Consider the following 18,548-nt stretch of genomic DNA (forward strand, 5'->3'; position numbering starts at 1 on the left):
TAGTTTTTGAGAAATAAATTTTTGAAATAATCGACAATTTTTTCGAATTTTGCAATTTTCGCCGATTAAGTTTTAAAAATTCGTATAAAATCCAGTTCTTGGAATATGAGTATGAAAATTTCCCAAACTGTTAATAAATGTGCCCTCTTTCCAATGAACCAACCCGTTTTGAAAAATAACTGTTAGTTTTTGAGAAAGCAATATTTCAAGTTTTGAAAAAATGTTCGACGTTGCAATTTTCATCGATAACCCTGCAAAATTCGCTATAAAATTAATTTCTTGAAGGATCCTTGTGAAAATATCACCAATTATTAATTAAAGTATGCTCTTTTTAATGCAACAAGCCGTTTTGAAAAATCACTTTCAGTTCTTGAGAAATAAATTTTTGAAATGAACGATAAGAAGAAAAACAAATTTTATTCAGTACCCACTACATAAAAAAAAAATAAGAATAACAATATAAATATCTATAATATGTGTATACAACAAAAATAAAAAGGTGAAGGGGTGAGAATAGGGCTACCGACCAGGGTCTTTCTGCCCGTGATTTTTGTAGTCGGCAGCTTGTTTCAGTCTTCTCTGACGGCCAGGAGTTTTTGGAAGAGAAGAGGTGGAGTGTTGCGAGGGTGGAGTAATCGAGGCGATATAAGCGTGTGTTGCAAGGCGTTGGTAGGAAAATTTAGGATGGATTTATCGGACAAAGATTGAAGGCGGGTATGGATAGGGGTGATATCGGTAAGTTGGTATAGCAGATCATTGCTAGGGTTAAAGAGGGGATTACGGGGGTTCCTAATTCGGGTGATGGATCTCAGTGCAGATCTTTCCGCTACTTCCAGGTGGTACTTTGTTCTTCTTGGTGCGTTGCTTAGCAGTATTGATCCATATTCTATGATGGGCCTGCATATGGTCTTGTAGATGTGCGAGGCACATGAGGTAGAGATTCCGCGACCGCTGAACGAGAGAGATTTAAAGTGTTTGGCGCGTGTCTTTACTTTCATCTTCACCTTGGTTGCATGAGTGGAAAACTTAAGCGTTCTGTCAAGTATTATGCCAAGATACTTGCAGGTTGGTGAGACGGAGATTGCCGTTGATTGGATTGTAATTGTGGGAGAGGGAGCGCGGGGTGAGAGGAATGGGACAAAAAATTGTGTTTTTGTGGGATTCAGTAGGATGCGCCATTTTCGGTACCAATTTTCCGTTTCGTTTATGAGCGTCTGCAGCTTACGGACCGAGGAAGTGATATCCCTACTGTGCGAGACCAATGCTGTGTCGTCGGCATAAAGTAGTGCGTATGCAGTGAGGTTAAAGGCGTCTGGGTTGTCGTTGTAAAGATCGTGGCAGAATAGATTGTATAGAGAGGGAGAGATAGGCGAACCCTGAGGAAGGCCTTGCTGAGCGGAGAAGCTGTGGGAGAAGTGATTTTTCAACTTCACGATGGAGGAGCGATTCGACAGGAATTGGTTTATCAGGGTTAGAAGGTAGTATGGCGTTTTTAGCTTATCCAGTTTAAATAGCAATCCTTTGTGCCACACGGAGTCAAAGGCCTTTCGGACGTCCAGAAATACTGCTGCAGATTTCAGTTTTACAAAACGTGCCGAATGGAAGTTGGAAACCAGAATAGTTAGTGGCTGGGACGTTGATTTGCCGGATTGGAAGCCAAATTGGTAAGGCGGAATTTTCTTTGATACCGCAGCCAGGAGCTTGTTCTTCAAGTGCGTCTCGAAGAGTTTTCCAATTACGGGGAGCAGTGAGATGGGGCGATAGTTGGCTGGATCAGATAGAGAGGAATCCTTCTTGGGAATACAAGTAATAATTGACGTCCTCCAGTCGCGCGGGAAATGCTGAGTCGTAAGGCAAAAGTTGATTATTTTTCTGATAAAGCCATGGATGTCAAGATCTAGACTTCTAAGCAGTTTCCTTGTGATGTTATCATAGGGAGCGGTATCTTTTCCCTGTCCAAGAAGAGTAAAATATTCGTCTTCCAACATGAGAGCATCTTCGGGTGTCTCGAACGGTGTCAAAAATGCGGATTCGTACTAATTATCTATAATGCTTTTGTTGTGGGAACAAAACGAAACATCCTCGGTAAAGGTGAATACACCTTCTAGGTAGTCAGCGTGTATGTTGACAATCTCTTCAGGGTTGGAGTGCACACCGCCATCGGTAGGATCAATGAGCTCCTCCGTTCCAGGTGTCTTTTGGTATCTTGATAGTTTTCGAATTTCGTGCCAATAGTTTCTTCCTTTACACAGTTTTATTTTGTCACAGGCTTCCATGTACTTTTCCGTTCTGTATTGCTGAATTAGTTTCTGTATCTTCTTGTTGAACTCATTAAACTTCTTTTTCAACTCAGGCACTTCATATACCCTGAAGTCTCGATATAGGCGTCTTTTCTCTTTGATGAGTCTGATAATAAATGGAGGTAGCGGAAAACTGTAGTGTTTGGTGGTTCTGGATGGGCTCGCTTTGTCTATCGACTCCTTAAGACATTTGTTAAACCTTGAAATCGTGTCAACTGTGATTGTCTGATGTGCTTCTATGAAGTCTTTCATTATTGAGTTAACTGTCTCCATGTCGCAAAGCTTATAGTTTTTAATTAAAGTCGGAACAGGTTTAGGTACGTTGGTTGTGACGTTGACATAAACTAAAATGCCCAAGTGATCGGAGCATAAATCCGGGACAACTTCTACCTGTGTAATTAGACCGCGGATGTTTCTTGTACAGAACAGTAGATCAGGAGTAGAGTTCGGATTGTTTTCCATAACGTACGTGGGAGGAGTCGTGATTTGTACGAAATTGGACATATTCAGGAAATGTCCGGAATGAACGATAATTTTTTCGAATTTTGCAATTTTCGCTGATTAAGTTTTAAAAATTCGTATAAAATCCACTTCTTGGAATATGAGTATGAAAATTTCCCAAAGTGCTACTAAAAGTGCTCTCTTTCCACTAACCAATCCGTTTTGAAAAATAACTTTTAGTTTTTGAAAAAACAATATTTGAAGTTTTGATAAAATTTTCGATGTTGCAATTTTCATTGATAACTTTCAAAATTCGCTATAAAATTCATTTCTTGAAGGATCCTTGTGGAAATATCACCAATTATTAATTAAAGTATTCTCTTTTTTATGAAAAAAGCCGTTTTGAAATATCACTTTTAGTTCTTAAGAAATAAATTTTTGAAATAATCGACCATTTTTTCGAATTTTTCAATTTTCGCCGATTAAGTTTTAAAAATTCGTATAAAATCCAGTTCTTGGAATATGAGTATGAAAATTTCCCAAACTGTTAATAAATGTGCCCTCTTTCCAATGAACCAACCCGTTTTGAAAAATAACTGTTAGTTTTTGAGAAAGCAATATTTCAAGCTTTGAAAAAATGTTCGACGTTGCAATTTTCATCGATAACCCTGCAAAATTCGCTATAAAATTAATTTCTTGAAGGATCCTTGTGAAAATATCACCAATTATTAATTAAAGTATCCTCTTTTTAATGCAACAAGCCGTTTTGAAAAATCACTTTCAGTTCTTGAGAAATAAATTTTTGAAATGAACGATAATTTTTTCGAATTTTGCATTTTTCGCCGATTAAGTTTTAAAAATTCGTATAAAATCCACTTCTTGCAATATGAGTATGAAAATTTCCCAAAGTGCTACTAAAAGTGCCCTCTTTCCAACTAACCAATCCGTTTTGAAAAATAACTTTTAGTTTTTAAAAAAACAATATTTGAAGTTTTGATAAAATTTTCGATGTTGCAATTTTCATTGATAACTTTCAAAATTCGCTATAAAATTCATTTCTTGAAGGATCCTTGTGGAAATATCACCAATTATTAATTAAAGTATTCTCTTTTTTATGAAAAAAGCCGTTTTGAAATATCACTTTTAGTTCTTAAGAAATAAATTTTTGAAATAATCGACCATTTTTCCGAATTTTTCAATTTTCGCCGATTAAGTTTTAAAAATTCGTATAAAATCCAGTTCTTGGAATACGAATATGAAAATTTCCCAAAGTGTTAATAAAAGTGCCCTCTTTCCAACGAATCAACCCGATTTGAAAAATAAGTTTTAGTTTTTGAGAAAACAATATTTGAAGTTTTGATAAAATTTTCGATGTTGCAATTTTCATTGATAACTTTCAAAATTCGCTATAAAATTCATTTCTTGAAGGATCCTTGTGGAAATATCACCAATTATTAATTAAAGTATTCTCTTTTTTATGAAACAAACCGTTTTGAAATATCACTTTTAGTTCTTAAGAAATAAATTTTTGAAATAATCGACCATTTTTTCGAATTTTTCTATTTTCGCCGATTAAGTTTTAAAAATTCGTATAAGATCCAGTTCTTGGAATATGAATATGAAAATTTCCCAAAGTGTTAATAAAAGTGTCCTCTTTTCCATGAACCAACTCGTTTTGAAAAATAACTTTTAATTTTTGAGAAAACAATATTTGAAGTTTTGAAAAAATTCGATAACTTGCAAAATTCGCTATAAAATTAATTTCTTGAAGGATCCTTGTGGAAATATCACTTATTTATTAATTAAGGTATTCTCTATTTAGAGCTGCTTCGTAAGTTAAATCAGCCTCAAAGAAGTTCATTTTGTATCTTAGATCTTTCTTATTAATTTCATTTTTATTCAAATATCCCAATAGTGTGGGTATCACCTCAGAAATGCACCAGAAATTATAACCATAATGGCCGGATAGCTACGCTGAATAACCGGATATCCGTCCGGAGGGGATGCCAAATCCGTTCCATCACATGAAATACAATGCCAGTTGAAGCCGTTTAGTTAATTTTAATAATATTTTATTAAACGGGATATTTCAACTATACTATCTCAAAAACTTCTTCTATAACTTAACCTTTTGCAAAAGACCGTTACGGTTGGTACAAAGTCTGGGCACGCGACAGACGAGAAAATTTATTCATAGGTGCACAAGTTCAAACTTTAGTCGACTAACTTTTGAATTAACTTAGTTATTGTCGCTTGAAAAGTTTCCTAAGTAGAGACGATACAATTTTTAATTATAATTCTTTTAATTTAATTTCCGTTAAGAAAAAAATGTGTTAAATTGTAAGTTTTCATTGTACAGGTAAAACTTATTTGTTATAACCGTTGTTCAGAGAAAACTTAAACGAAACATTTAAAATTTAAGCGAACCAGTTATACGCGTCGTGAACACGAATCGACCCGGTGTTAACTTGTCAAATCTTCCGAAAGCCAACTGCAATTTTAACCCCACCCAACGAACAAGAAGGTTTTTAATAGGAAATCTTTGTGCCATGAAAACCAAAGCACGTTGTTCAACATCGCGACCATGTAATAATAACAAAATTTTAATTAAGACTCTTCAAAAACTGAAGTAGCTCAATTTCCAGCAACCAAACTATTATGGTATTTACAATTTCCCTACTTTCTCTCTTGAACCGTTGCGTTATACCTCGATCACATTGTGGCATTAATTGCTTATGTAGGCAAACATGCGTGTGTTGAGCAGGTTTGCGGATTGTTGTGCAATCGATCCACAAATACTCACCACAAACACTTCACATACAGAAGATGTAGGGTTAGCAAGGATTTATAAGAGTACTCTATTATTCAAAATATAATGAATACAAAATTTCACGTTTAAATGTGATACTTTGCTTGAAAATTTGACTAAAATTTAGCTTGATAAAACTGCAACACAAAAATGAAATAAACAGCGCAAGAAGAAATTGAAATCTGGTGATGTCGTGATTATAAAAGACAACGTGATAGATCACAGAATCTGGCCCTTAGCCAGAATAACCGAGATTCTTTCTGTAGCCGCGTACTCTCAAATGCAGTATACATAATTTAATTCCTCGGCAAATGTCGAATAAACTGCAAAACGAACCTAAAATGAGAAAGATCGATTGCAACGTCCATACCATTCAATCCCTAAAGTTAAGATTCAAACCAACTCTTGGAGTCGAAATGACATTTACACTTTTGTTGAATAAACGACAAAGTATGTAAATGTCTTTGAATCACAAAAGATCTAATCGAATCACGTAACGTATTGTAAATGAGTCATAATATGTATTTGTGTATCAATATACAGAAGTAATAGTTAATTTATAGTACCAGAAGATATCAAAGCGGTGAAAAGAAAAGGTGCCGCCCTAGAATATGGCTCTCTATACACGAATGGCTCTCTTCGGATGTGGCATTCCAAAACGTTCTAAATAGATACAATGTTGAAGAATTTTTACAAGAATCGACGATCAATTTCGTAACGCATCAACATTATTATGTAAAATGTCAATTTTATATATACATCACTAAGTGTGTCTACAGGATAAACTTTAACGAATCTTAACTGGAGTATTAAAAGACTTATAAAGTTTCTTATTATAGTTCGTTAGAGCCATTCACCTGTTTTGCGTTATTTAATTTATTCTTCTATGACTGAGCCACGGTATTCATTCCACCAGTATTCTTCTTTTAACTACATGGACCAGAAAGTTATTATCTTTTGTACTCAGCCCCAAAAGTTCAAAATACGAAACGTCAAAGTATAACAAAACTGAATAAAACTTTACAATGAATTCAGAAAACATTCTTTTCCGGGGTGATTGACAGCCATAAACTAACCTTACCCAAAATAGCTCACAAAATAACCCAAAGTTGATCTATCCTGACATTTCTTCACGCTATAATTGGGATTTCAATAGAAAACTGATCAATCGTTACATTACCCAATATTTTTGTTAAAGTTAATTGACATTTGTGAACAAAACTAATCTAACTCAATCTTGCTTTTCTGGAAGTTTTTGCGCATTCTTTTTAATCTTGCTATGTTAAAACACATTCTTTGATATTTTGCTGAAACTGCGTAAAACATGCAGTAGTGGCAATGTGGATCAGCACATTGCTGGATCTTCTTTAACCTTACATCCCTTTCGTGCTAATTGAAAAGATTGGAGCATTGCCATGTAGAGGAACACCGAATAGACTTCGAACAAACAAAGGTGCTGGGTAAGGACAACAGATATTACCAAAGCCTGACAAGAGAAGCCATAGAGATCCACCGACATAGAAATAACGTCAACAGAGAAGATAGCTGGGGGCTTAGCAGAACATAGAAGATGGTGGTGAACACGAAGACCTCCTCCCGCCTTACATTGGACGCGACGAAATTAGTTAATAATTAGCTTGTAATTAGCATCAATTGATTATATATCTCTATGTACAGTCAAACTGAATGTCTCCTTCTTTAAGTCATACATTCTATTCTTTTTCAAATTCATTAATTTCTTTTATTAATACATATTGTATACTTTCCATCCAATTCACCAAGCTTATTGGACTTCTGTTTTCGACTTTTATTACATTCTAATCTCAACCTTAATATTGGCAATATAATTAACAAATAGCTTTGCGTTGTTATTTCCATTATGTTACAATGTTTTCATTATGACATAATTATACACAGCATTACATAACTGTCTATCTCTTTATTTTCTTTTCTGTTTCTTTTCCATAACTTATAGGGTTGCCTTTTGTTCTGATCCTCGTTTGTTCTTTTCCTGGATGATTTCTAATCTTGCTATTAGTTTTACTAACTCATGTGTATATCTGGTTTCTTATGTATTACTATTTATTCCAATATTATAATAATAACAAGACTACATTAAGACTAACAAATATTTTCTTTGTTCTTTCTAACGGCTTTTTTAGGGCTATCTATTACAGATTCCTATATCTTTCTTCCTCCCTACACCTACTGACCATATCGTATTTTTTTTACAAATCCTTTATGTTTCCTCCTATCTTGTATACTAGACATTGTTTTCTCGTCTTCCCGTTTATTTAATTCCTCTTTTATCAAATTTCTATTTGGCAAAAATTTGAAAGGGGAGCCACAAATTTCGTTAGCCACTTTTATTTCTTTTCATGCAATTACGGCTATTGCTCCACCCTGGTTATCTTCTTTGTTTGCATAACATCCTGCTATTCCTATATTCATTTGGGTTTTTAGTATCTCGTTCAAGAGCGCAATATCGATTATATTCTCGGAATTCCAAGTTATTACTTTAATATTTTCTAGATCCATTGCTCCTTTTTGAATTGATTCGTGCTTGCCTTTTTTGTACATCAGCTACTTACTTGTTTAAATCCTTGGAAAAGTAAAGATAACATCGTAACTACGTTCATGTTAAGAAGTTAAATATTCTACGTTCAATATCCTCTTCCATGTGGATGTTTACATCAAAGTAATTTCTTTTTTGGCAATGACCGCTACTTGTCTCCTTTTTGTTTGATATTTCACTTCTTCTATTTGTAGTTTGGTTCTCGATTTTCGTTTTCTTTTCTAGTTTCCCCTATAGTTTCGATAATGCTGTTAGAAATACTCCTAGATTAGTGGTCTAGAACGGCCTATCCGGCCATTTTTTAAAATTTTGCCTATTACTTAGAACTCCACCGGACTTCACAGGAATTAGTATCTCTTTTAAGTGTTGGACACTGCAGATAATAATCAAGTTCAACCCCAATAGGACTTTTTTCATTGAATACAACTTTATTTATATCAGGTTTGTCATTAGCAACCTCATTGTAACAATCCCAATACGATAGATAAAATCTCTTGTTGCAGTTTCGTCTAGTTTTTTTGTCTTCGCTTGTAGTTTATCATCGCATTCATTACTACCAGAACTGTCGCTGTTATCACATTCGATTATTAATTAAAGTATCCTCTTTCCAATGAACCAACCCGTTTTGAAATATAACTTTTAGCTTTTGAGAAAACAATATGTGAAGTTTTGATAAAATTGTCGATGTTGCAATTTTCATCGATAACTTTCAAAATTCGCTATTAAATTCATTTCTTGAAGGATCCTTGTGGAAATATCACTAATTATTAATTAAAGTATCCTCTTTTTAATGCAAAAAGCCGTTTTGAAAAATCACTTTTAGTTTTTGAGAAATAAATTTTTGAAATGATCGACAATTTTTCAAGTTTCGCCGATTATGTTTTAAAAATTCGTATAAAATCCAGTTCTTGGAATATGAATATGAAAATTTCCCAAAGTGTTAATAAAAGTGTCCTCTTTCCCATGAACCAACCCGTTTTGAAAAATAGCTTTTAGTTTTTGAGAAAACAATATTTGAAGTTTTGATAAAATTTTCGACATTGCAATTTTCATCGATAACTTGCAAAATTCGCTATAAAATTAACTTCTTGAAGGATCCTTGTGGAAATACCACTAATTTTTAATTAAAGTATTCTCTTTTTCATGCAACAAGCCGTTTTGAAATATCTCTTGTAGTTCTTGAGAAATAAATTTTTGAAATAATCGACCATTTTTTCGAATTTTTCAATTTTCGCCGATTAAGTTTTAAAAATTCGTAAAGTGTTAATAAAAGTTTCCTCTTTCCAATGAACCAACCCGTTTGGAAAAATAACATTTAGTTTTTGAGAAAACAATATGTGAAATTTTGAAAAAATTTTCGATGTTCCAATTTTCATCGATAATTTTCAAAATTCGCTATAAAATTAATTTCTTGAAGGAACCTTGTGGAAATATCACCACTTATTAACTAAAGTATCCTCTTTTTAATGCAATAAGCCGTTTTGAAAAATCACTTTTAGTTTTTGAGAAATAAATTTTTGAAATGATCGATAATTTTTTCGAATTTTTCAAGTTTCACCGATTAAGTTTTAAAAATTCGTATAAAATCCATTTCTTGGAATATGAGTTCGACAATTTCTCAATGTGTTAATAAGAGTGTCCTCTTTCCAATGAACAAACACGTTTTGAAAAATAACTCTTAGTTTATGAGAAAACAATATGTGAAGTTTTGATAAAATTGTCGATGTTGCAATTTTCAACGATAATTTTCAAAATTCGCTATAAAATTAATTTCTTGAAGGATCCTTGTGGAAATATCACCACTTATTAATTAAAGTATCCTCTTTTTAATGCAATAAGCCGTTTTGAAAAATCACTTTTAGTTTTTGAGAAATAAATTTTTGAAATGATCGATAATTTTTTCGAATTTTTCAAGTTTCACCGATTAAGTTTTAAAAATTCGTATAAAATCCATTTCTTGGAATATGAGTTCGACAATTTCTCAAAGTATTAATAAGAGTGTCTTCTTTCCAATGATCCAACACGTTTTAAAAAATAACTTTTAGTTTTTGAGAAAACAATATTTGAAGTTTTGATAAAATTTTCGACGTTGCAATTTTCATCGATAACTTTCAAAATTCGCTATAAAATTAATTTCTTGCAGGATCCTTGTGAAAATATCACCAATTATTAATTAAAGTATCCTCTTTTTAATGCAACAAATCGTTTTGAAAAATCACTTTCAGTTCTTAAGAAATAAATTTTTGAAATGAACGATAATTTTTTCGAATTTTGCAATTTTCGCCGATTAAGTTTTAAACATTTGTATAAATTCCACTTCTTGGAATATGAGTATGAAAATTTCCCAAAGTGCTAATAAAAGTGCCCTTTTTACAACGAACCAATCCGTTTTGAAAAGTAACTTTTAGTTTTTGAGAAAACAATATTTGAAGTTTTAATAAAATGTTCGATGTTGCAATTTTCATCGATAATTTTCAAAATTCGCTATAAAATTAATTTCTTGAAGGATCCTTGTGGAAATATCAGAAATTATTAATTAAAGTATCCTCTTTTTAATGCAAAAAGCCGTTTTGAAAAATCACTTTTAGTTTTTGAGAAGTAAGTTTTTGAAATGATCGACAATTTTTTCGAATTTTTCAAGTTTCACCGATTAAGTTTTAAAAATTCGTATAAAATCCATTTCTTGGAATATGAGTTCGACAATTTCTCAAAGTGTTAATAAAAGTGTCCTCTTTCCAATGAACAAACACGTTTTGAAAAATAACTCTTAGTTTATGAGAAATTTTCGAAATTCGCTATAAAATTAATTTCGTGAAGGATCCTTGTGGAAATATCACCAATTATTAATTTAGAGTTAAGAGAACATTCAGAAATGCACCAGAAATTATAACCATAATTAAATAAAATTTTTATTATACTTTAAAATGGAATTCTTTTTATTTATTTCCTGTGCCGGTTTTGGTTTATATTAAACCATCTTCAGAAGGACAATAGTTAAATTAAGAGTATAGTTTTATATCGGTTATAGACATTATTTTCTTACAATTAAATTAAATTAACCTTCTTAACATCTTAAAATTTCACTAAATAAAAAATTATATAGAAAATCAAACACGCGTTACACAAGAGTAAATTTTTAAGATTTTAAGAAGGTTAATTTAATTTAATTTAAAAAAAATAATGTTTAGAACCGATATAGAGTATAGGTTACTCGTAATTTAACCATTGTCCTTCTGAGGATGGTTTAATATAGAAAGAATTCCATTTTAAAGTACAATAAAAATTTTATTTAATCATCAGTAATGGAAAGAAAGATTAACAATTTCAACATATAACCATAATGGGCGGATAGATATGCCGGATAACCGGATATCCGGTCGAAGGGGATGCCGAATATCAAGTATCCTGTTTTTCACAAAATCACTATGCGTTCCATCACTATCCTAGATACTCCAACAATCATAAATGAGGTTATAGTATATGTTTTTATGTTTTTTTCGAGTTTGAAATACATACTTACATACAATATAATCAATATAATCATATGTTAATGAAACTTTTTAATGTTTAAAAATTGTTATAGATTTCGGATGATGACCGCATGTCTTTGACTACGGCCATCTCTGATGAAGATGATGGTGAAAGCGTCATGAACTCGCCTTACAAGGCTAAACAAACTGGTACTGCGGCGGCTTCTTTTAATTGTACCGGAGCTGTACGAAAAGCAGGGTAAGTAATAATATTAACACATACAAAATAGAAAGTCCAATAAATTTAAATGAAGATTCGCTTAACTTTATTGCGAATCAAAACGACCCACTTACTTAAGTTTGATGTTTGATAGCTATTTTTACTGTCGACGGTTACGACTTTACTCGCACTTTTCTTTTTTACGATTTTTTAGAAATGATCGGTTTTCCACCGTTCTTTGTTCAAAAATTTTCGTCGTCGTCTCAATTTGTTTTACATCAATGAGAGCGTGCTCTTTATTCGGGGAAAAAGTTCTACGAGAAAATGAAGTCCTGCTTCGAGGATTAACGACGCTGATTTTTTTCGCTTCCAATTCTATTCGCACTACCGAAAATCGAGATCCAACTTTTCATTCGTAACGATCGATTTTTTTTTTTTGTTTTGTGACGTCGTTTTCGGTCGAATCGGATGTGGAAACACGATTTATCTTGTCAATAAAATTGCGGACAGTCGGGACACACCAAGTTCCCTCTAGCATGTTAAGATGGTGTGTGAATAATGTATCCTATTCACGTACAACTTTATGTGCTTTTAGTTCCATAGAATCAAGACTCAATTTAAACCATAATTTTATTTATTTTTACTTAAGGAGGTTTTTTTTTTGCTTAAAAGTGTTCTTTATACTGTCTAGAATGAGAATCCATTGACAGAAAACATTTGCGGAATGTTTTTCTGCCTAAAATATTGATTTTTGTAACACACCTCACCGGAAATTCTAAGATTTCTGTAACCACTTTTTGTTTCATTTTTTATCCATTGTATATGCAGGTATTTTGACCTTGTTGTACAAAAAAGTTAAAAAAAAACATAAAACATAAAATCTAAAAAGAAACACCCGCGGATTAAGAGGCAAAGCAAAATTAACAGAAAAATTAATTGATGAACTTTCCTTATATTATGGATTGGCTATTCGCAGAAATTGCGATTCCGTGAAGGACATGAAAAAAGAGATCTGGGCTACTTTGTATCATAAAATTTCAACAGATGAAACTCCAAAGCATGACATTTGTCCACTTGGTGCTGACTCGTGGTGTTCCTGGCAAAAAGCGTACGCTGTGTCAGAAATCGATGAGTACACTCACAATCCAATTATAGAGTATACGCAAAACAGCAATGAAAGTTACAACGCCGCGTTATGATCTATCGCACCAAAAACTATTCATAGTGGCAAGAAAGTTGACATTGCGTCTGATATAGCTGCTTGCAATTTTAATGACGGTCTTACAAGCATTATGGAAATAATGCAAGCACTGAAATTAACAACCGGAAAATCGTACTTCGACTTTTGTCATGAAACGGATTGAAATCGCATTGCTTGCGCTCCATGACTGCTGAGGTTAAAGAAGCTCGTAGAAGCCTACTGTCAGACAGAAAAGCTGCAGAAGATGAAAATAAGCTCCAAGAAGGACAGCTGTATGGTGCAGGAATCGCTGATTAGATGTATGTAGAAAAAATATACAATTTTTTACATTCGAAAACTTTAAACGCGTTTTTCTGGAAACAACATTTTTCAAATCAGAAAGGTAGAAATCATCAAAAATCATGTTAATTTCATTAATCGTTGCATCAAAGAGAATATTGTTCCAAATTTTGCTAAAATCAAATGTCATAATCTTAATCCAAAGTTAAAAAATCAAATAATTAAAAAAATACTGCGGGGCGCGAAGAAGAAACACTTTATAAATCTCAACAACACTTATGAAAAACTTGGAATCACTCAAAGAACTTTACGCTCTACGTTTCATCATTTAGAAATTGAAGAAATACTCATACAGGCAAAAAGTGAGGCCAGAATTTTCGGTTATAAAGACAGAAGAAAGAAGAACAATAAATTCAATAATTTAAAGAAGAAAGAGGGATTGAATATTTTAAAAAAGAACAATTTTTCACAAAACAGGAAAGCCATGACAGATCAGTTTAAGAACTGTACGAATATACAGGGTGCCCATTATGTATGGAATATAGTATATATCTTGGTAAGTATCAACTTTACGAAAAAACATTTTATACAAAAGTTGTTTAATATTTGATTTGCCATAATAAGACACCATTCAATTGTTTTTATTTCAGAAAACAAATGAGCAACGAGTAACATTTAATTTTTTTTAAATGGTAATGTACCCTTTCGTTAGGCTCATTTGATAGAGATTTTTTTTCTCTTTACGATGACGTAAAATTTTAGTACCCTTATACTAGAAAATTTTTGAAAAAAATGTAAAAACAGTTTATTAAGTTAATTTTGCTAATAACATGAATCTAGATATCCGAAATCTTATTTGTCCTAACAATTAAATGTAAGCTATTGAATGTGACAGAATCTTGTTTATTTAAATAAGTTGGTAGATCAAAAAAGAAAAGTAGTTAGTAGTCAGTAGTTAGCAAAACTTCGAAACGTTTTAGGGAAACTGGTAACGTTAAAGATCTGCCAAAGACTGGTCCGCAGAGATCTGCAACAGATGAAGATAAAAAGATCGATATTCTCATAGAAATCGAAGAAAATCCAAACATTTCAACTCGTCAGTTATGTTTAAACCATGCTCTAAGTAAAGGTTCAATACACAAAATATTACATGCAGAAAATTTACATCCGTACAAACCGACTTTATTGCAAGAATTATCCGAAGATGACTACGGTCGACGTGTTGAATTTTGTGAATTTATGATGGAGCGAATCAACAGCAATCCAAATTTTCTCAATAATATGGTTTTCTCTGACGAGGCTACGTTTTGTTTAAATGGTAATGTAAATAAGCAAAATTCTCGATATTGGGCCGCTAAAAATCCCCATTGAATGATTCAAAATCATACTCAAACACCACAGAAATTAAACGTATGGGTGGGAATTTGTGCAGATCACATAATTGGACCTTTCTTTATTCGAGGTACTCTAACTGGTCACCGTTATTTACAATTATTGCAACAGCAAATTATCCCAGCTTGCCAAGAAAATCTTGATGATCTTTGGTTTCAACAAGATGGGGCACCGCCCCACTATCATTTAGATGTACGCCGATATTTAGATACGGTATTTCCGGCCCGTTGGATAGGCAGAAGAGGGTCTGTAGAGTTGCCACCCCGATCTCCGGATCTTACACCTTGCGACTTCTTCTTCTGGGGATATTTAAAATCTAAAGTTTATGTAAACCGACCTCAAAATCTGACAGAATTAGAGCAACGAATAAAAGACGAAGCTGCAGCTATTTCTCCCAGATCGCTAAGAAATTCTTTTCAAGCCTTTTATGATAGATTGGGCCACTGCCTTGCAGTTAATGGTGAACATTTTGAACATTTATTGTCGTGAAAACCATTTTAGTGCTAATTTCGTTTTGTCTTCAAAGTTTAATAATTTTCATTTACACTAATTTTTAGTTTATTTGTTTTATTTTGTATGTAGATTTAATTTACGGTAATAATTCGAGGTAGTTGACGATCTCGGATATCTAGATTAATGTTATTGGTTAAATTTTCTTAATAAACAATTTTTACATTTTATGCAAAAATTTTCTGATGTAAGGGTACAAAAATTTTACGTCATCATAAAGAGAAAAGAAATCTCTATCAAATAAGCCTAATAAACGGGTACATTGCCATTTAAAAAAAATTAAATGTTATTCGTTGCTCATTTGTTTTCTGAAATAAAAACAATTGAATGGTGTCTTATTATGGCAAATAAAATACTAACCAACTTTTGTATAAAATGTTTTTTTATAAAGTTGATACTTGCCAAGATATACAGCGTGTCCCGTATCTTCCGCATCAGAGCATTATACGGTTGTAGGATACATTATTCTGAAGCGATCTTTCTAATAAAATTTTTTCGAAATGTTTATAGTAACCGCACGGGAACTGTTTAAAGGAACTGTTTTTCGTCCAATCAGCAGATCGCAAATCAGACTCAGGTAATCGGTGCCACCCTCGGCCGGTCCGCTACGCCGATGATAACTCGTTTCCCACGTGTACTCACCAATAGATTCGTCATGGAAAGAGAAATAAACTTTTTCGATGAATCAAAGTTGTCCGTTATTGGTCGTCGTTAAACAGTTCCCGTGCGGTTATTATAAACATTTCGAAAAAATTTTATTAGAAAGATCGCTTCAGAATAATGTATTCTACAACCGTATAATGCTCTGATGCGGAAGATACGGGACACGCTGTATACAATATTCCATACATAATGGGCACCCTGTACAATTTAGCCAAGATGAAATAAATCTACTCAATAATGGTCACAAATTTGCTCTAATTGATACAGCGATTGATTGATTTGATACATTTCCTAAATAATAATAACAAAACTAAAATAATTAACAAAGTTGACAAAAATAACTTAAATAACTGGAAATGTATCGAATCAATAAAACGAAAACTGAAACTTAATGATGCTGTTTTTGTCAGGGCTGATAAGGGAGCGGGCATTGTCATATTAGATAGACATATATATGCTCTTCTTCTCGCTCCGCCAAGATGGTCACGTCTGTTTTTTGATGCCTCATTTGTTTCGTTTTCATGAAAAATTCTTTATATTCAACCATCATTTTTGTATCATTTCATTGTAACTTTATTATACGCATCACGTTTTATATCTCCTCCATTTTGTTTTTTTTTATAAATTTAACGATACATTTCTGGGTATTATACAGGGTGTCTCAGCGAGACCGGTCATTAGACGTTTCTGGGGTTCTGGCGAAAATAAAAATTTGAGAATTTAGACTTAAGTATTATCAATTACGATCTCTTCGTCTAAAATATTTACAGATTTCTTGCACTTCCGGTTATACCGGAAGTTGCCACCAACTTTATTTTTTTAAATGGAACATCCTGTATATTTTTACATATTTGAATTTGTTTGTTTTCAAGGTTTATAAATAACATTACTTTTTGCAATTTGATTCGGTCGTTCTCGAGTTATTCGAATTTTTCTAGAAAAACCTGCTCCAGCAGACATTTGTTCAAAAAATCAGAAAACACTCAATTTTTGGGATATCAATTTAGGATTGAGAACATGCTTAAGCAACATGATGGAGTATGTTTTGGTGCCGAGAAATGCGGTCTAGAACGTTTGATCACTTTACTATGGCACGTTAACTTTTCAAAATTTGGAAGTACCATAACTTCATTTTTTTAAATGGCACCCCCCATATTTTATTTTTTAGTCGTCTTCAGTGTCTCATTCTACATCTTTTATATCCCATATGGCCCATACCTAATATTAATAGTTTGGGAGATAATTAGGGTTTTTTGAAAAATGCACACATATCATATGGATATTTAGCCTAGTGTGCCATGAAAAACAAGTCTTCTCAATGAGTTCTTGTCGAAGACTCATTTGTTTACGTCACTTGATGCATGTGAGCTAATAATTATCTGTTATGTCCCTTAATATTAGTACTGAAACGAGTTAAAATCGATAACAATAACGAAAGTAATATTTACACAAATCAAGAAATTCTTAATTTATTTTTTTTGCATGAAAAGCGCGACAAAGTTCGTAGTATGGTTCCCAGATCTTCTTTGGCATCTCGAATTGAGGTGTTGGGACTGGGCTCGAAATAAGCCAAGGTATTCAACTCTACCGTTGCATTATCTACTACATTTTTTGGTCAGTTTAACACGTGATTAATTCGTCCAAAATGCAAAAAATTTGCTTCTATTCCTCTAAATTTACCTTTTGTCATCGGAGATAAATGTGGATAATTTTCATTAAACATTCTGCAAGTACTACTAAGAACTTTGTCGCACTTTTCGTGCACAAAAAATAAATTATGGATTTCTTCATTTGTATAAACATTATTTACGTTATTAATATCCACTTTTTATTTTTAGACTCACAAGCATCAAACAACCTAAATTAGACTTTGACGTTTATCAATAAGTCATTAAACATTTGTTCTCCATGGCACACTAGGTTAATATCCATATGATATGTGAGCATTTTTCAAAAAACCCTAATTATTTCTCAAACTATTAATGTTAGGCATAGGACATATGGAATATAAAAGATGTAAAATGAGACGCCGAAGACGAATAAATAATAAAATATGGGGGGTGTCATTTAAAAAAATGAAGTTATGGTGCTTCCAAATTTCGAAAAGTTAACGTATCATAGTAAAGTGACCAAACGATCTAGACAACCATTCTCGGCACCAAAACATACTCCATCATGTTGTTTAAGCATGTTCTGAATCCTAAATTGATACCTCAAAAATTGAGTGTTCTATGATTTTTTGAACAAATGTCCGCTGGAGCAAATTTTTCTAGAATCCCAGAAACGTCTAATGACCGGTCTCGCTGAGACACCCTGTATAAGATTTAAAATTTTCACCATTTCAAACTTTTCAACATTTCAAAATTATACTTGTTCAAAAAATCCTACGTAGTTGCCTAGTTTTTGAGTTTACTAAAGTAATCTGCCCAGGCAGTATCTAGTCCTCTGCAAGCAATCAATAGTCTTCCCAAGTGTTGTCTTGTCTTTTGCAAGCAGTAAATAGCCATATGCAAGCAGAAAGTAGCCTTCCCAAGCAGTATCTAGTCTTCTGCAAGCAGAAACCAGTCTACCCAAGCAGTATCTAGTCCTCTGCAAGCAATCAATAGTCTTCCCAAGTAGTGTCTAGTCTTTTGCAAGCAGTAAAGTCTACAGTAATTTCCACAAGCCATCTGCAAGCAGGAAGTAGTT

General features: G+C 32.9%; 1 protein-coding gene across 13 annotated transcripts in view; it reads left to right on the forward strand.

Annotated features, from left to right (window-relative positions):
- LOC111417827 (still life) overlaps positions 1-18,548 on the forward strand; it is a 159,711-nt gene that overhangs the window by 85,682 nt on the left and 55,481 nt on the right. For all 13 annotated transcript variants that reach the window (XM_071196979.1, XM_071196978.1, XM_023050213.2 and 10 more), the window contains one exon: positions 11,709-11,854. In XM_071196979.1, the coding sequence (XP_071053080.1) occupies positions 11,709-11,854 (146 nt within the window). The remainder of the gene's footprint in view (positions 1-11,708; positions 11,855-18,548) is intronic.

The sequence above is a fragment of the Onthophagus taurus genome, chromosome 6 (genome assembly GCF_036711975.1).
Source record: "Onthophagus taurus isolate NC chromosome 6, IU_Otau_3.0, whole genome shotgun sequence".
Classification (NCBI taxonomy): domain Eukaryota; kingdom Metazoa; phylum Arthropoda; class Insecta; order Coleoptera; family Scarabaeidae; genus Onthophagus; species Onthophagus taurus.